Here is a 20,761-nt window from a genome sequence, read left to right as displayed (position 1 = left end):
GTGCAATTTCTAGTAATAAATATACATTGTGTAAATAAAAAACAAACAGGATGGTGTATAGCCAAATGTTATGGTGCAAAATTTACTTTAAAATTACTCTATCTCCAGAATTTTTAAGCTTTTGTTTACACCTCTAACCATTTGCTCCTGGAGTGATGAAATGAAATGGTAATCTGTATCTCTAAAACAGACAACAGTCTTTTCTTTCTGCAGTTATTTGTATTTATGAATCTATTTGGGTTTTGGTCCAGGTTGAGATATCTAGTTACCAAAAAAACCTTGCAATTACTATTTTAAAAAAAAAAAAAAAAGAGAGAGGAAGAGTGAAACAATAATGGCATTAATTTCCTAATTAAAAAAAAAGGCAATTTATCAATCCTTCTGTGATACATTCTTCAACCATTCCGTATATCTTTGCAAACTGCTGTGATGAATGGATAAAATAGTGGGAAGACATTAGATAACCTGATGTTATAAGAAGTAGACCTCATTTTAAACATTTTGTATAAATTGTTTGCAAAGCTGAAGTACCTCTTTTGTTACAGAAATCTCCTTTGGTAACTCATTAATTAGGCCTTTCAAAGGAGGTTTCAACATTCTAGCACAAGAAGGCTAGGACATGATTAGTGCACTAAAATCTCTTCAAATTAGAAAAATCAGTTGATATACAAAAGGTGAAATTAGGTTCCAAAAAAACTTGTCCCTGCTGAGAAGTAGTCTGACTTTTACACAGAAATGTGGACATGAACTAGTCATCATGACATATGTCATATGTGCTAGCTCCTCCAATTTCCACTGTATGTTTTTAATTATGCATTTCTACTTTTTCAGATTATCTATATTATAAACATAACAGAGCTAGTATTTTCCAGAGATATAAGTTTAGTGCCAGTGAAAAGTGTTAAACTTGCAGCCCTGAAGATGGATTTTCTCTCTCCAGTAAGCAGACGCTGCTTCAAAAGCAACACCCTAAAAAAAATCCCAGGCAATTAAATAACTCCAGTCTTGGTCTGAATGGATAAATATGAGGCGATAGAAGATATTTAGCTTTTGTAGACATGGACTGCTGAGAACAAAACTTGTAAGGATGTTGGGAGATATTTACTCTCTACTATAAAAATGTTTGGTCCTCTTCAGAGAAAGGAAATGCCAATGGTTTATTTTTTGGACTTTTTTAAAGACTAACTGATGACTACTCCTGGTCTCTTATAAAATTTTATCTATCTATTTCCTTCTGGCATCCATTCAGTGCCACATCTGATGGGTGTTGGGCTGTAGGAGATAGTTCTTGACTTATGTATAAACTGTGATCTTTCTACATTTTAGGGAAATATCATGCAATCTTTCCATGGCCTTTTAAATATACTTTTTTCCTCTAATATTTTGAGTACTTCGTTGTAGAGGTAAAATCTACTCGCTGTTTTTTATACCAATTTTAGTTCACTGGTGTTATGAATTAGATAAGCAATGAAGGATTGTTTTCTTCTGGTCAGTGTATGGTTTTGTGGGGTTTTAAGTCTTTGTGAAATAAATGAATTTTGTTGACAAGATGACCATATTCCTCCACATTAATAATTTTTCAGTCCTCTCAGGTTTAGCAGTGACAAGGAGGCAGATTATTTCAATTCAGTTTTTTTTCATAAAGAAGACTTGATAATACTGATTTTTGAAATTAATTATAATGTGCAAAATCATCTGTCTTTTGTCTGAAGAATAACAGCAATGTAAAAAGACTAGAGAATCCTAACTGTCAGGTATCACAGATTAAATTTTCTGTCCAATTTTTTCACACTCAATTCAGGTTAAATGATTGTGGAAGCTTGAACATAACTGGATTTACAGAATGAAGGAATAAATGAAAGTATGTTGGCAATGGTCTGACAGCATACTGCTTCATTAGCATTTGGGTCACAAAGTGGTGTGACTTGCCGTATTGTTTAGAGAAATTGTCAAGTGCTAGCAAGATACAAGATGCGAATTTGTGATGTTTTAATTGAGACTAGGAAAGATCAGCAGTAAATCTTAAATCAGATTTCTGAAGAAGTCAGTGGGGCTTCCAGAAGATGGGTTTATTCTGAAAGGTAGGACTTAAAACAGAGCAGTACCTTAGCAACTGTATATATTTACATGTAAATGAGGTCACCTTATATGTGAGAAACATACTTCCGTATAATTGTAATGATTTATCTGCAACTCAGGAATGGTGTTAAAATTTGCATGTGATAACTTTAAATGTAAGATAGGCTGTCTTTTCTTTAGGTACTGAAAATAATTAAGCTATATGTTGTGTAAGTGTTAGGAGAGAACAAGTTCTTTACAAAATGTATCATCTGTGTTTTTTTGTATGGACACAGTAGAGTATAGACTAGTAGATTCCAACAGTGTCATGGCTGATTCCAGGCCAAATCCACTTAAATTTATGGAGGCTGAAAAACAGAAATTAGGGATTTATGTTTGCTAAGGTGTCTGGATACTGTGTGACTCAGCAGGATGCTTCCATGCCTTGTTTTCCCTGCTGCACAGACCTTTGGAAGCTCATCAAGAGACAGTAGCACTGAGACTGAATCCACTTAGCTTTACTCTGCCACCCTTTGTAGCACCCTCAGAGATGGAGATTCTTTACTGGAGGGATGGAAATTGCAAAGCCTGAGGAGGTCTCAGTAGGTATAATTGCTGCCTCTCTTCCCTTTCACACAGTGGTTAAAATTGGTTCTCTTGTAGCAGAAGGAAAGTCTGAGCTATGTCGATCCTTCAGAACCCAGGTGACAGATTGCTGACAGCAGATCTGACTTAGGAAGAGTGACTTTACTTTCTCTTGGGAAGCCTCTTACAACAATTTTATGAGTGTGTATTTGTTGAAGCTGTGATGTGCATATATTTCTGCCATGGAATTCTCCTTTGCCTGTCATAATGGAGTGTGAGCTTACTGATCTGTGCTAAGTATATCACTTTGTGTTGCTTTTAATTCTGGAGATATATTTAATGGTGACAAAGGGAATAGTTTAGTTTGTCTAAGTGGTATTCAGCCTGAGGTGGGAGAACTGATTTACTTAAGGAATGGAGACTGCATTTGCGGTTATGGGTTTCTGCTTGCTATATTTGATTCAGAAAAATGTTCTTCTCTTCCTTTCCTCCCATGTATCTTTTTTTCTGATTTTTTTTTTTTTTAGTATAATTCCTGATTTCCTACTGGGTCCTCATTATGTAAAAAGTACTGCAAAATGCTTCTAGTAACTGCCACGGTGAATGAACAATCTTCCTGGATCATCAAGTCTTGTTTTCTGACACATAATATAGTTACAATAATCTGGCATTTCAAATCAATGCTGTTCTAGAAAACAATCCATGTTACCTGAACGAAAACTTATCTTGTTTATTTATTCAGCTATGTCACTGGATGGTTTGAGAGACAGTTACTGGCAAAAAAACCCCAAAAATAAAACCCCCAAACCCCCCAACCCTCCGATATTCATCAGGGAAATTTAGACAACAAAATTGAACTAGAATACTTCAGAGAAATATCCAGATGTAACCTTTAATATAGTTCTGGCAGTTTATCACCAACTTAGATAAGCAGATTTTCCTTTGCGTTTCAAAAACATACCATAATATTTTTTGGCTTGTATTTTTCTTAACATTCAAAATCCAAGAAAAAATGTTGATCTTATGTTTTTTGTCCCCTTGCAGGAGTAACAACTGTGTTGACAATGACAACACTAAGCATCAGTGCTCGAAATTCACTCCCCAAAGTAGCATACGCAACAGCTATGGATTGGTTTATTGCTGTTTGTTATGCATTTGTATTCTCTGCATTAATTGAATTTGCAACTGTAAATTATTTCACAAAACGAGGATGGGCCTGGGATGGAAAAAGTGTAGTGAATGATAAGGTAAGTCCTAAGGAAATAGTCCTATTTCCAGTCAATTGCACTAAACCAGCTGTAATACATTGTTTTGATAAAATAGGCTATGTAAAAAAAATAATACATGGTTCTTTAAATCAAAAGAATGTGGGTGTATTTTCTGTCCTGAAAAAACATATCTCCCCTGATGTAGCAAATCCCATTTGGTCTCACTGATCCAGATTTAGTTATCAAGCACTTTTTTTTTTTTTTTTTAAATATTGGGAGCTGTCTGCCTTGTTTTTTAACTCCTCAGTTACAACTTTATCTGGTCATTCATAAAATTTAATACAGATTATATTGGTTGATAACTTTTTTTTTTAATCTTTTAATTCAATTGAGTTGGAAATAAGAAAAAGAATACAGAAAGATGTAATGTATATTGATTTTCCTAGTAAGTAAGGATCAGAAAACAAATTAATGTCCATATATGTAACAACTATGAATAACAAAATCTAGAACCTTTGATTATTTCCAGTATTCTGAAACTTATCCCTATAGATAGGTAGACATTAATTTAAAAGCTAATTTAAATAGCAGTTGTACAAAATTCTTCTTCACCTATGAGGTATTGATGCTCTGAGCATGCAGAAATACAGTCATGCCTTAATTTTTTGGTTTTGATAGTGGTGTAGGTGTGATAGCATGAAGTTTTAACTTCATAGAATTTCTTATTTCACGAACAGAATGAACTGGTGATACACCTAACTTTGTATATTTACGGATTAGAATTGTAATAACACAGAACAAATATTAAACCCCACCTGTTTTGACTGACTTAATATATAATTTTGTTCTATCCCAGTCCCTGATTCTACCAATGAAAACAGATTTCTTCTGACAAGGAATACACTGATTTCTGTAATTCTTCTTAAAATAGGATAGAATATTGTTTGCTTCCTAAATGATTATAGTAGATGTGAAGCAAAGTTTCATCAACTGATGATTTCTCAGCAGTTTGAATGCATAAAGAAGAAAAATGTTCAGATAATAGTAAAGGAGAATTAGAAGAAGCGTACATTCTTTGTAAGCCCCTGTGACTTCCATAAGGACGCGAACTATCCATAACTTCAGGATCTGTTCCCTCCTGCTAGAGGAAGATACTGAATCACTACAAGTTTACCAGCATCTCAGGAGTGAAGCTTTTCAGACTGGCACATTGCTCTTGCATTGTAATTATGTAGGGAGCCCTTATAAACTCTCTGATCATCCTTTGCTTGTTCCTTTAAAGTAGTACAGCAGTGTTGTCTCATAATCTTGGGAGCAGCAACTGTTTAACAGCTAGATAGTATTCCTTCCCTAGGAATGACAAAATTAGTCATTACGTTCTAAGATTTCTTTACCATTCACATGTCCAGTTCTCTACTTTCTTCACAATGACTTAACAAAAAGCTAAACTTTTAACATAGTCATTGTTTCTCATACGAAAATATGGTTCATCTTTATTATGCAGATTTCATTAATGGTAGTACAGATACCTTTTAAAAACACACTAATTTTGTCTGAAAGGAAGGAATTATAGATGAATTAGAGTGTTTATCTCATAATTTGATTTGGTAATTTGTTCTTATTTTTGCTAGATGCATCTGTACACCTAAAGCCAGGCTTACTCTTCACCAATTAAAGCTAAATATGTTTCCTCAGTGACAGTCATCTGTGTTCACCTTATATGGAAATTCTTGTCTGAGTGCTGTTGACATGGAATTTGTCTCACAGGAAAGCAGGTGCAGGAACAAGCTACATATTTGATCAACACTATTTCACATTCCAGTCAACAAGGAACAATGCTAAACTCCCAACTGATTCTCAGATTCTCTTTTTATGTGACACCATCTCCTAAGACAAGGTATTTTGGGCACAGCATCTAACCATGAGGATCTTACCAAGACTTTTAGATGGCATGTATAAATATAAAATTGGACATAATTTAAAACCAACATTTGGAAATTGGGTAGATGCCTCCCAGTGGAAGTAAAAAATTTAAATATACCTGAGAAATGCACCTGTATCAGAAATGTCACAAGAATTCCCTCACTTGTGCCACTTCCATTAGATTAAAAATCAAAACAAACCAATACAACAGTTGATGATTTCTTATATGATCCAAAAGCTAACTGTTTCTTCATCTGTTTAATTTTGTATTTTGTGGAAGGGATAGAATGAATCTAATATTTATTGACCTGTCTCTAAATAATATATGTATATATTTCATATTACATTATTATATTTTAAGCATAAATTATATATTATATTTTTATATATAAATGTAAATAATATCTGTTGATTCCTGAGAAACTACCTTCTATTCTTTCCTGTAGGTTATTAGAAATTCCTTAGTTTGACATTGCTGCAAAACAGTGAATCAATCTATAACATTACAGCCTGCGTACCTATATATATGTCTAAAACCTGAAGCCTGTATTCATTATCTACACATCCCTGTACCTGTGTGTACACATAGACTCTCTACTGAACTGCTATAGGCTGAATTTTAGCCCTTTGAAAGCATACACAATCCCATAACAACACAGAATTGTTGAGGTTAGACTTGACCTCTGGAGATCATCAAATTTAACTTCCCTACTCCAAGCAGGGTCAGCTAGGGGTGGTTGTTCAGGGTCATGTCCAGACATTTTTTGATATCTCCAAGAATGGAGATTCCACAACCTCTCTGGACAATCTGTGCCAGGGCTCAGTCATGCTTACAGTAAAAGACATTTTTTTTTTTTTTTTTGGTAGGTCAAAGTGGTATATTCTGTATTTCAGTTTCTGCTCATTGCATCTTGTCCTTCCACTGGATATCATTGGGAAGAGTCTGGTCTTCTTTACTCTCTCCCATCAGATATTTATACACATTGTTAAGATTCCTCCCGGAGCCTTCTCTTTTCCAGGACTAACAGCCCCAGCTCTCTCAGCCTTTCATATTTGGGATGCTTCAGGCTTTAAATCATCTTTGTCATCTTTCACGGGACTTGCTTTATTATGTCCATGTCTGTCTTGAACCAGGAAGCACAGAACTGTACCCAGGGCTCCAGATGTGCCTCACCAGGGCTGAGTTGAGGGGAATGATCACTTCCCACGGTCTGGTGGCAACGCTCTCTGTAACGCAGGCCAGGAGGCTGTTGGCCTTTGTGTCTGTAAGGGCTCACTGCTGGCTTGTGTTTGACTTAGTGTCAAGCCCAGGACCTCCTGGGCTTTCTCTGCAAAGCTGCTTTCCAGCCCATTAGCCCCAACCTGTGCTAGTGCATAGGGTTATTTCTCCCCAGAGCTTCATTAAATTATTTAAATTCCATCCCATTTTTTTTATCTTCTGCTATTTTTTAGGTTCTTATTTCTGTTCTCATCACTGCAATTCTATTGTAAGGAGGCTGATACAAAGGAACTAGAGAAAGTCCAACTCTTTTCCAGTTATCCTTAAAATCACAGTGACAGACCCTTCCTCATATAACTTCAGTAGGGAATTTGATGGTGCAAAAGCAATTTTATGTCACCTCTACTTTATTTTTGGATAGACTGGAATATTTGAATTTATCAGTACTTTATTCCTGGTATTTATTTTAACATAGTCATTAGTATACTCAGAACACATACTCATTTGTTTCTTTTCTTTTTGAAATTATGTTTTCTTAAGTCTATTCTGGCAAATACACATTAAATATTTAACTTCATGCTGTCTCCCAATAGAAAAAAGAAAAAGCGTCTGTCATTAAGAAAAACAATGCCTATGCAGTAGCTGTTGCCAACTATGCTCCAAATATTACCAAGGACTCAGTGCTACCAACCATCTCCAAGAGTGCTACAACTGCAGAACCCAACAAGGCAAAACCAGAAGCGAAGCCACAAGAAGCAAAGAAGACATTCAACAGTGTTAGCAAAATTGACAGAATGTCTAGAATAGTGTTTCCAGTATTATTTGGTACTTTTAATTTAGTGTATTGGGCTACATATTTAAACAGGGAGCCTGTCTTACTTGGCTTTGCGCCATCAACCTAAAAGCTGAATTGCACTGAGGACTTAACGCATCATTCTAATCAGATAGGTTGTTTGCTATGTACAGTCTGACTAATAACTGCTAATCTGTGAACCATTATGTACAGTGTGTATATAAATGTCTTGTCTGTGTATCTCCAAAGGAGGCACACAGTGTTAATTCATGGGTCTGTAAACAGATAGCACCCATGGCAAATACAGCCAGCTCTTTAAAAGTTAAACCCAGGGGACTTCGGTTAAACTAGCATTCAAATATACAGAGTTATATTCTCTCCATACGATGAAATGAAGATATGATCCTACATAATTATTTAGGAACAGTATTTTTTTAATTTAAAGTTAAAATATTTTTCTATAAAGTAACTAATTCTACTTTAATGAAAGAAAATGTCATTTAAAAAAGTGATTTTTTTTAAAAAGGTGTAATTGTTTGATACAATAGCAGTACCCATGTACATAACAGAGTACAGAGGTCATACAGTTCTACTCTTCACAAATATTCTGGATACTAGTTAGACTGAAGAGGTAGGAAAGACTACTATATGGCAAAAGCCACAAGTTTCTTACTTCTGTCCTCTTTGAAGCTGTTAATAAATTCATCTAATTGAGTTCAGGGAAAAGTGCTAATCAGATTTCCAATATCAACCAACTTCTGCTAGTGAGACTTATTCTTTTCACTGCTTTATTTATTTGATGTTGCTAAACCGGGTTGTCTGGTTCAGCAAGGAATTTTTTTTTGCTTTTTGGTTTTGTTCTTAATTGGATATTATCAGATTCATAAACACACTCAGAAATTTTTCAGGGTTAAGTATATCAGTAATATAATATACTTTATTTCCTTGCCTAATATTTTCTTAAAACTTGCCATTAATATATTTACCTGTGTTTGTCCCAGGAAGCACTGTTTTCAAGGGAAATGAGAACCATGATTTAAGTTCAGGAAATTGTCCATATAATAAAATTTACTGCTGCTTTTGTAAATTGCAACTTTACATTTCGCTGACATAACTTTACAACAACTTTGTATACTAGAAATGATTTTGCTAAGATTTGAATGTTATTTTTTTAATAAAAGGTCATGCATCATCAGTAGGTATCAACTGTATTTCATATACACAGATATAACAAAATTGGAGCTGCCACTGGCAATTTTATAAGAACATTTAATACTATCAGTAAAATTGTTTTTCATCTGAGCCTTTGCAAAGATTCTTTATGCCCCTAAAGGCCTGGTAAATCATAGCATAAGAAGTAATTGTGTACTGTATTTAGATTTTAGTATACTTGGCCAATCAAAAATATTTTGATTCACACATACATTAGCAGTTATTAGTTGACCTTTAAAAAAAGATACACCTTTATGATGATGTCTTCTAGTAGAGACATTTGTAGTCGTATAGTGTCATTTATTGCAGTTTTGTACAGTACTTGAGTATAGTGCATAACATAGATATGTTCAGAATTTAAAAAAAAGTTGTACAAATATTTCTAAAATCAAATAAAAGAGTATCTTAAGACATGGAAATGTGCTAAAAACAACAAAGAGAAACACTGCTTTCTTTTGCTGTTTTATTTTCTTGCTTTTTCTTTGCTTTCAATGTGATTCTGTTTTGTATTTTGTGTGACAGTATACACGCCAAGGTCACAAATGTATATTATGAATAGAATTAATAGTTAAGACAGAGATGACATCAGTAAAATAAAGACATTTTGTAGGTTATAAATGAAAGGGAAAAGCATGGACAAGGTGTGTATCCCTTGAATTCCCTCTAAGTAAACTGTCAGTCTAAACCTTTCTCATCAACAGTAGCTAAAAAATGAGCACTTTACTCAGAACATTAGAATAAAAATATCCTTATTTTCATATATATTTATATGTAAATGTAGATCTTCCATGTAACAGGGAGATGTGTGCAATAGTGTGATTATAAGCATAAGGCTGGAAGGCAAGCAATAAAAAAAGGTTTTTTCATGGTATAACTATACATTTTTAAAATGTTTAATTTGTAAATTATAAATTATCCCTTCAACATCACATTGTCCAGGTATGAATAAGTATATAAATATGTACATATGTACAAATAATTGTAAATATTAGGACTATAGAAAAATCCCTTCACTTTTAACTCTGTTTTTGGCAAAGGGCTCTGACTGTATAGTTCAGTGGAGGCCCGTGCTAAACTGCTCTTGCTCGATTATGTTTTCTGTGACTGAGGTCTCCCTCCTGTGACCTACTGGGAGTTCATACCTTCTGTTCACATCAAGATCTAGGAATTCTCCAAACCTCACTGGACAGGGGTATGAGAAACAGAGGTTTGTGTTTCGCCCTTGGCTACGTCCCAGGTACTCAAAGCCTTCCCAATGTTGACATGATGTTGTGTATTTCTCCATGCACGACACTGTGTAGTCAGAACTCTCCCCACACCAAATATAAGTTGTGCTCAGAGTCATGTTGAATTACCTGATTAGGAAGGATTTTGCATCCTTATCCAAGAATGGGACCCCTCAAAGGTTTTTGACAGTACAAGTCTTCTCCAGCAAGATTTCTTCTCTGGAAAATAACATCTGGATAATTCAGAGCTGCATGTAAAAAGTGTGTCTTCAGTTTGCACAAGAAGCCAACGATGTCTAAAGTTAGTCAGCTCTCCTACTGCTGCTTTTATTGGGTACAACTATTTTTTCACTGACTGACCCTTTTCTCTTTGCTTGTGTTATGCTTAGAGGCAGTCAGTCAAAAAAACAGGTGTTTATCAGATGCTAAAGATACATTTATTGCACATTTATATAGAAAAGTAGGCAAACTATATAAATTCACTCAGTGAAAAAGAATAAATTTTAAATATTTACATGCAGTTATTGTGGGCATCAGCAAGGCTTTTAAGTGGGTATGCTCCAGAAAAGCTTCACTTTTACATTTAGTTCAGTTGGTCTACATTAAAGCAAACTCCTTCTGTGGGAAGAAGCAGTCTGCTTTATTGTTTCACTACAGAAATATTTACAGTGGGTAAACTGAGTACATGTAACTTGCAAATCTATAAGACTATCAACTGGATTAGTGAATTTAAATGTGAATTTAAGTGAATGGAAGCACTGTGCAAAGAATGCCACAGGCCTTCTTTTCATTTAGCAGTATAGAATCTGTGTCTGGGATTTTACAGCTGATGTCACAAAGTTAATGCAAATACCCAGAAGTTTCATTTCATTTGAGTAGGGAGAGAGAATAAGTGAGAAAACGCAGGTCACTTCTCTCTCAAAGACTTGCACATGGAATCTACCAGTGAATTTTTTGGTTGACATATAATTCTAATTTATTTTTCCCATTACTTTTGGTCAGGGTGTCATATTTTATATGACTTAAGAAATTAATTCAATAAATACAAAGATTTTCTTACACTGTGGTAAACTTATATTGGAATTACACTAGTTCCGAATGAGGTTTATGAAATCGGTTTTCAATGTTGTACTAGGGCACAGACTTTTGAATGCATGTGGTCAGTTAATTTAACAGTAATTCACAAATCAGCATGAAAACTGTGGAGATCAGCAGTGTTTATCAGCCAGAGTTGTCTGCTGGACATTTCATGACAGATTGCTTTTAAAAGAGTGGCTTCCAAACTTCTCAGTTGTACTGTAGCCAGTGAAACTACCTTTACCTTCCGTATCTGGGCTAATTCAACTTGTAACTGCTGCAGTGTTGAGCATCTTTTAAACAGATTATTATGGTAGGTGTTCTGAGATATAAGCTTTAGTTTGGGAGACTACTCATACCACTGAACATTATTCTAAATTAAGGAGCTGATTTACCTCTTTAGTCACAGGAGAGAGCATTTAGACACCAAACAGGAGCCTTACGGAATCACCTTCCCTTCCCTGTTGTTATAGGTGGTGAGACTTTTCAAAAGTGGGGTGACCATGAAGTGTCTGTATGAAATCAACCAGAAGCAGCTGGAAGGGGGTAGGGATGTACGAGGGAGGAAAGGAGGAAGGAGAAAAGGCTTTGTTAACATGTCAGTGGATTGTGAGGTAACTGAGGAAGAAGCTGTTGAGGAATTAATGGTGTTTTTGTTTCAGCTTCAGTTCTGAGCCTTCACTGCCATAAGTTACTTGTGGGAAAGTAACTCTTAGAGCATATGAAATTGAAATACTTCTTGTATAACTCTGCTGAACTTGAGGGACATGACTTGTGCCTTTGAAAGTGAGAGGTTTCTACTGGCTGCTTTATGAAAACAGTCCATGCAGTGTTGTGTACCTCCTGCCATTTGGGACATCTAGGGTAGAGGGAGAAAAGAAGCTTCAGAAGTTGAACAAAACTTTGTTAAATCTACATTTTGTTTTCTTAAAAGGTGTGACTTTCACTTAGACAGTCAACATCCATCCTCCATACCTCTCATTCCTATTCTGAAAGTTTAGTAGTGCAGAAATTTTGCCTTGGCCTTTCACAAAATAGATGGTCTATGCTGTTGAACATTTCCATTCCTAACAAATATGCACAGAAGATTATTTTGGTGTGGATATGAAGCTATCATCAGTCTGTGCCCAATTATGTGTAGACACACAATGCTAAAATTTATAAAGCAATGCAATGAGTTTTAAAGTAGAGGAAGAAAACATTTTAAAATAAACCCAGTAAGTCAAATATCTTCATTTAAAAAACACATAAGATAAATGTACAAATGTCCAAACACATAGAAATATAATCTCTGAGTGTGGTATAATTTGATGTCACATACAAAGTTTTTGTCTTCCAGACAAAAAGGAGGAGTATACCTAACAGTGCACCTGGACGCTCCTTTGGATAGAGGTTGGCAGTTCTTTAATCCGTGAAAATAAACCCTTAAAAGAAGAGTCAACCATACTGAAATACAGGACTTGATGTCTTTTCTAATTCTAGTATATATTAATGCCCTTTAAGAATGTTTACAAAGAGCTGTGAGTTAGGATTAGGTGATAACACTAACAAAAAGGAATTTGGAGGATGTTTTAAAATATGCAAGATACTCTTCCTCTAGTGTTGAAGTCTACATAAATACATATGATTATATTTTTATTAAAAGTTCTATTTTGCTTTTAAATTTTAATTGTTTTCATAATGTTGTGAATACTTCACTCAGTCAGGGGTTCTGGTATATGTCTTTATGCATTCAAGGTTTTTAATGATTGCAATGAGTGGTTTCATTCGTCTGATATTAAAAGAGGCAAGCTCAAGCTTCAACAGGCTGAAGTGTTGTATTTGTTTTCCAGTACTTTATCCATCTAACTATGCTGTTGAGGATCAATGGAAATAGAGTATGAAACAAGATATTACTTTGATAAACTGATTTTGATATTCTTTATTAGGTGTTCATTTTGGCTGAATTTATCAGTTTATAGGCTACTGTAGCTTAGCATTAGCACGGAATGCAATGTAGTACTTTACATCTATTAGAATACATATGCACCGTATCTATAAACTGTTAAAAAATCAGTTCCTAAACAGCACCCCTACACCCTCTCCCCTCCAAATAGTCACTTTATTAGGAAACATTTGAAGGCACTTTAATTTTAATGGACATGATTACACTAAATCTTTTTATACTTTATTAAAAAAATAGTAAAAATACAGTGGAGTCTGATTCAGACATGGTTAGCAACTTCTCAGCTGGGCTGGAGTCAGAAAGCATTTATGCATTGTATGACAAATCTACTTTAGTGAGTCACTTAGGCATGAAAATGTATAGGACTTGGAAAATAAATGCTTCCAGTATACTAACAAGAAATAAGGAAACAGGAAGAATGAAACCAATAATTTTAAAGAAAATTAAACACCAATCAAATATGCACAGTAAGAAACTGCATGATAAATGTAAGTATACTTAACTTTGAACATCAACATCATACAAAATCTTCTGGGTGACAGTTCACTTATTTAGTAGGTTTCATAGTTATAAATAATTAAAGAGGATAATAATATTCTGTAATTTGTGACCTTGTTTTAACTGGGAAAATTGTTACTTTTCTAAAATGTAAAAGAAATAACTGGATTTATGTTTGAATGTGTCACTGCTTGCTGTTGAAGAATATTTATTAACCACATGCAAAATATTGCTTAACATTATCTTTTTGTACTTCTTATTAAAGTTAATTTAAATATAGCACATTTTGTATTTTTGTTTTTAATGCTTTGACAGCAAAAATTCCCTTCATGGCTTTTCTCATAGGACTTCTGTGTGGGTTTTTCATTTGCTTGCTTTTAAGCAACCCATTACAGCCTCTCTGAAGGTGCTTTTTTATTAAAGACAGAATTTCCCAAAGGAAGCTAACAATATATTGGAAAAAAATATTCCTTGTCTTGATGAGAGTTTAACAGCTTTCCTATTTATATAATGAGATTGCCCTCATGTATTCATATTTACATGCCATTGTTTCATGTTTTCAGAAGGCTATAAAGCATATTATTGCTGCTGGGTATACACTAACCACCAGTTGATGTGAAACACAAGAAACCTCCTACTGGACAACTTCATTCATCAGTGGGAGTAGATGGAGTAACAAAGCTTACTTGGAAGCAACCAAATGACCACACTGTTAGTAGGGTGTGGGTTTAGTTTTGGTTTTGGGTTTTTTTTAAATGAATGTTTTGAGTTCCAAGTCTTTCAGTGCAAAAGCTATAAATATTTCAGGGATGGCCCTTTCTTTTCTTGGAAAATTCTATCTTCTCATGAGAAATACATAAATGTTCTTCATGGAAGATGAAGAACATTACATCCTTATCTCCAAATTTGAGACACGTGAGTTTGAAGGGTGGACTATATGTGGTGGGTAAGGAATTGGCTGGATGGACACAGCCAGAGAGTTGTGGTCAATGGCTCAATGTTCAGGTGGAGACCAGTAACAAGCGATGTCCCTCAGGGCTCTGTCTTGGGATTGGTGCTCTTCAATATCCTTACCAGTGACACAGACAGTGAGATCCGGTGCAACCTCAGCAGGTTTGCAGGTGACATGAAACTGAGCACTGCAAGTGACACAACAGAAGGAAGGGAGGCCATCCAGGGGAACCTGGACAAACTTGAGAAGTGGATCCATGGGAACCTCATGAGGTTCATCAGGTCCAAGTGCAAGATGCTGCACCTGGATTGGGGCAATGCCAGACATGAGTCCAGACTGGGAGAAGAAGTTGTTGAGAGCAGCCCTGCAGAGAAGCACTTAGGGGTTCTAGTGGATGAAAAGCTGGACATGACCCACCAAGGTGCGCTCATAGTCCCATAAGGCCAACCATATCATGGGCTTCATCAAAAAAGGAGTGATCAGCAGGTCAAGGGAAGTGATTATCTCCCTCTGCTCTGCCCTCATGAAACTACATCCAGGTTTGTGGTCCTCAGCATAAGAAAGAGATGGAGCAGCTAGAGCAGGTCCAGAGGAGGGACCCAAAGATGATCACAGGGCTGGAGCACCTCTCCTACAAAGACAGGCTGTGAGAACTGGGTTGTTCAGCCTGGAGAAGAGAAGGCTTCAGGGAGACCTCATTGTAGCCTTCCGGTACTTAAAAGGGGCTTATTAAAGAAAGGGAGAGGGACTTTTTACATGGGCAGGTGGTGATAAGACAAAGGATATTGGTTTTACACTAAAAGACAAGAGATTTAAATTAGGTATTAGGAAGAAATTCTTTACTCTGGGGGTGGTGAGGAACTGGCACAAGTTGCCCAGAGAAGTTGTGGGTGCCCCATTCCTGAAAGTACTCAAGGCCAGGTTGGATGGGGCTTTGAGTAACCTGATCTAGTGGAAGGTGTCCCATGGCAATTTATGGACTGCTGAGGGATTAAGAGCAATGCAGAAAATGGTCTATAACATAATACATATTTTTCAGGAAACTTTTAATCCAAAAATCAGACTGTGATGAATAAGGATTTATTTTTAACAGTATGCTTATGTACAGATATGAAGGAATCAGGTGGCCTGAGTAATATTTGCAGAGTTGACAAATCATATGGGAGAAGAGAAGCATTTAACTAGATCCAGCATGGAATCCTTTGCATTTGTGGTGAATAGGAGTCACAGTAAAAGTGAAAAATAAATATTCATAACATTTTAAATATTGAAAAGCAACTCTGCTTTCAAGTTCTTTGCAGATCTTTTGAGACCCTGGTATAAATTATTAAAGAGGAAGGAATTCAATGTCGCTTCAATTTTCCAAATACTAGCATCATTTTTTGCTAATGTTGGACATGAGTGGCAAATGCCAAGAATGTGACAAAGGTTTGTGAAGATTACTGTTTTGTGAAGAGCAACATATTTAACTGTTGCACTCCTCTCCCTTCCCCCCAGGTGAGTTGTTAATATTGGAGTTAGTAAGAATTGGCAGTGAAAGTGCTTTCAAGTTCTAGCTTGGCTTTTTGTCTTAAAGCTTTCTGATGAAACACATTTTCGTCCAGAAGCCCTTTCTATTACTCCTTTTTATCACCTGACACTAAACAGATTAGTGTTTGCAGAAATGACAGTGATGGGAGTTTAGAGTCAAACCATGCTTCACCTTGCCTTATAGGTTGAGTTCAACTGTTTTTACTGTAGGCTGTGTACAATGGTCAATGTTTATATTTTTTAAAAAAGAATTCTGGCAACATTAATATGCTAGAACAAGTGTCTAGTCATAATAATGAGCCAGTGATCAGGTAGTAGTGGTAATACCGAAGACTAGATCCATATGGTAACCCTGCCATTTACCAGTGGTGGGAGTACCTTCACACCTCAGACTAAGAGACAGTGCTAAAAAAACCCAAACAAAATATTGGGGAAAACCCTGGGCAAATATAGGAGGCTTCTGAAGTGCATTGATGACAACTTCCTGGCAAAGGTCATGAAGTCAAGAAGGGGTGGCACAGTGCTGCAGCTCATACTTACAAACAAGGATTGACTGGTTGGGAATATGCAAACCTTGGGTGCACTGACCATGAGGTAATGTTGTTTAGGATCCTTAGAGGAGAAAACAAGGCAAAAAACAGGATTCCACCTGATATTAATGAATCATGCATTAGAGAAATGTTCTGCACAAGCTATGGGTCTAAGCCACAGCTTTATGGCAACTATATTTGTGTTATAATTTGTGAATCACTAAAAACTGTTACTTGGATCACATTTTAAAGTAGCTAGAGCAGAATAACTAATGTCTCTTGAGCCAAACTGTTGGCTTGAGTGAAAGTGAGGAACTTTCCTACTTTAGTAAATATAATAGTATAAAACGTTGAAACACTACTAGTGATGCTAAATGCTGCCTTATTTATTTATTTACTTATTTATACCTGTATAAGCTCCGGAATTTGAACAGTTGAGCTGACACAGAAAGCAAGTGCTAGCCAAATGGAAGGAATAGGAACGAATATCCAGAGGTGAGGGAAGAGCTTAGCATAGTTGTGAACTTGCATCTTTAAGCTTTGCCTGGTCTGTTGATGTTCAAATCCCTGGATGAAATCCTGACCTGATTCATTTTGAAGCTACTTTTGGATCCCAAGTTTGTCCTCCAACTTCTTACTAGCATGTACTTTTGTTTGTAATTTAAACTTTTTGTAAATGTCAAACTTTTATGATATTTTTCACAGGAGGCATCTTTCCTGCCTGTCACCACTTTCCTTATTAACTGACTTCTCTTCATATTCAGTGGCATGCTCCCATAGCCTACTTGATTAGTCAGCCAGAAGAGCAGAGTTGGCAGTCTAAACTCCATAGCCCATATCCATCTAGAGGGAGGAGTAACTTCCCTTTTGTCAGCAGATCCATTGAACTCTGGGGGCAATTTATGTGTGGGACATTACATGTAAAAGTGCAGCATAAAGGAGTGTAACTTTTCCAGCATCACCAGCATGTAGGAGAACCTTACTGTTTGGGATACTAGGATTTTTATTAATTCTACAGGTACTTTTTTCCTATATTAAGGAGATTAAGAAAAAGTAGCTGTATGTCTTGCATTCCCACAACAGCCAGCACAGTAGACAGTCCATCACTATTGCCCTGTTTCTTACCTTTTATGCTGATATCTCATTTTGCCTTTGAGCAACAGTTTCTATTCCTTACAGTTACAAAGAAAGACTCTGAATTATGCCCAACATCAAAAGATCCAGCACTCCTTGAATCTGCAGACAATCTGACTCAACAGGTCACTTCTGAGAAGTGTCATTTTAGAGTGTTGTGGAAAAATCAGTTAATCATTTAATTGACACTCCAAATAAGACAATTTAAGTAATTTGAGCAAGGAAGAGGGTTTGTTTCCTCTGCTAGGCTACAAATACTTATTTTTAACTATAGTTATTTGGATATGGGAAAGAGGAAATCGTAAAATAAGAGCAAACTGAGATTTATGCAGTGCTGCACTATTATGAATCAAACAGAACTAAGTTTTGCAGGTTGTAAGGCAAGGATGGATATTTAAAAGTACCTTGCAAAGTTGTAAAGCTATAGCTCTTATTAACGATAAAAACTCTGCCCTCTAATAAGGACTGTTTCCTGTGGTAGGACACAAGCTAGAATTGAAGCTACACCTCATTTTCCTACATCTTGTTTTGGTGTTAGTCTAGCACAGAAAAGCCAATGTGTGAAAAGGCTTTTCCCATGTTTCATGTCTTTAGTTGTTTCTTCTCTATTGCATGATTGGACCTCTTATTATACTTTGATGTCTTATGTCTATGAGTCTACAACTGTATGAAATAGTCCTTTTAACGTTAAGATCCTGTGACTGAATCAATGTTTTGCCTTTTACCCATCCTCCATTTTCACAATGAAAATTTTCAAATTGTCCATTCAGTTTTGTAGAGAATTAATGGTAAACAGATTATTTCTATTTATTCTGAGCTAATCACAATGCCATAAAGAGCTGACCACTTGAAATTATTGCCTTTTTCACTATTCACACATCACACTTGTTGCTAAAGCCTAAGTATTTATGTCCAAAGTGTGGTTGCTTTGTTGCTAAGTTATAATAATGGTAAAACTTTCAAGACCTTCAAGCATGATGCACATATCCATATTGTTTTAATTATTTCACTGTTGATGAAATAGTGATCATCAAAGCTAAAGGAATAACCACAATTAAATGAGAATCTGCTATGAGCGATACAGCAGTGTATTTGGGTTATGACAAGAAGTATATCTCAGCTTGACTTCCCTCACTAGCTCCCATTACAGATCTTGTTCTTTTCTGTTTAGAGTTTCTACCTGGTTTTATTGACTGACTTTTTTTTTATAAAAGTGATTAAACTATTCCCTTTCCACATACAAGAATTAATTCTGACATTTATTTTTTTATGTATGTTGGCATTTCATTTCCCACAGTAGTAATTATTCCTGAATCCCTTACACCTGCTCAAGTATCAATTGACTGTTATATCCTTGCATTCAATTACATTTTTCAGTAATGATTAATTTTTTCATTGTTCTATGAGATGTAATCATAGATTGAATACTACCGTTCAGAGTATTCATGTCTCCATCAGAACTTATCTTGATCAATGGCAAAGCAATCTTATAAGTTTTGAATCTCTAATTAATAGATGATAGATATAATATTCACAATGACTAATGGTATAATTTGCAAGTTCGTTTATAGATTACAATCTCTGAAGATTTTTTCAGTGGGGTAATAGGTCACTGCGTATCAGAATTATATACCTGCATTAGAATGAATTACCATTCAGATGATACAAGTCTGCTTCCGGTCTATTCCCTGAGGAAAATCATAGCATTTGATTTTGGAATTAATTACAGCATTATACTGCAAACAACCAAGAAGGCTGGAGTGGGCAAGTAGGCAATTTTGACCTGGCAAGCACTTGACTTTTTGATCTATGCGATGTTCCCATTTGTAATTGTCTACATGTTAAATTTCATTCAGGAAAAAGATCAAATCAACCATTATTGAAGGTACTAGACCTTCAACTTGTGCCTTACTAGCTCAGACCTCTGCTCGAATTGCAGAGCAAGCCCTCCCAGATTACAGCTGAAGGAGGCTGGTGTGGGCCATATTCCCATCCTGCTGAATTTCAGAGGCTCCCTCTCAATTTCACGCTCTGGCAGCAGTGGCCAGAACACTCCCCAGGGGAAGGCAGGAGCTACGCTTACATTTGAGTGAAACTTGTAGTGACCCAAAACCAGAACAGGATTCTGTTGAGGCAAACCCCTTTGGTACTCATTTTAGGTCTGATTTGCTCTCTTGCCCATATGGTGGTTGCTCTCCCCAAGTAATCTCATTTAAATAATGGAGCTCCTCGCAAAGCACTTTCTTGCCCAGGTGGGCTGTGAGGGCAGGTCTTCTCTACATAGAGCCCTGACGATCACCCTCTCATGGTGCAGGTCCAGGAATGGAAGGTCCATGGTTGTCTCTCTGCTATCTGACCAGCTCATTCATAAGCTTAACTGCAGCCCCAAAGAAAGAAGGATGGCATGCAGTGAGAGTGAGGCCATTGCTCTGTTCTCCCATTGCAGTAGTCCATAGAGTGGTCTTATTGCAGGAAAGATAATGAATTTTTTCATAGGATTTTTGCCAAGAATTGTTTTCAATCTACCTAATCCAGGAACAATGCTGACAGTTAAGTCTGAAGGCATTATCCAACATTCAAGGAGCATTATTGCTTATATTTTTCCATTTTGCATAAAAGCTACTAATATGGAAAGCACTATTGAGGCCATAAAATAACTTGGGTGTTCGAAATGATATCTCAGTGAATTCCCTTCCTCTACCTCCTCCCTCCCCCCCAAAAAAAAGTTTAATTGAAAGAGCAAAAAGCTATGGAAACCACATATGTTGTAAGGTACAGTACCATAGAGAATCAAAGAAGATGAAAATATACAAAGCACCTAAGAAATTAAGTACTTTAAATGGGAAGTAATTTGAAGGAGAGAAATAATCC

General features: G+C 36.0%; 1 protein-coding gene across 2 annotated transcripts in view; it reads left to right on the top strand.

Moving 5' to 3' along the window:
- Window positions 1–14,023, top strand: part of GABRA2 (gamma-aminobutyric acid type A receptor subunit alpha2) — a 62,260-nt gene extending 48,237 nt beyond the window's left edge. The window contains exons 9-10 of one of the 2 annotated variants that reach the window (XM_032685675.1): window positions 3,688–3,890; window positions 7,587–14,023. In XM_032685675.1, the coding sequence (XP_032541566.1) occupies window positions 3,688–3,890; window positions 7,587–7,895 (512 nt within the window). In that variant the 3' untranslated portion in view covers window positions 7,896–14,023. Of the gene's footprint in view, window positions 1–3,687; window positions 3,895–7,586 lie in introns of both variants that reach the window. The other variant, XM_032685676.1, reaches the window with a different exon arrangement.
- Window positions 14,024–20,761: the final 6,738 nt, after the last annotated feature.

Source organism: Chiroxiphia lanceolata, chromosome 4, assembly GCF_009829145.1.
Source record: "Chiroxiphia lanceolata isolate bChiLan1 chromosome 4, bChiLan1.pri, whole genome shotgun sequence".
In the NCBI taxonomy this organism is placed as follows: domain Eukaryota; kingdom Metazoa; phylum Chordata; class Aves; order Passeriformes; family Pipridae; genus Chiroxiphia; species Chiroxiphia lanceolata.
Note: the sequence above shows the minus strand (reverse complement) of the source record. Positions and strands in the feature narration are given on the sequence as shown.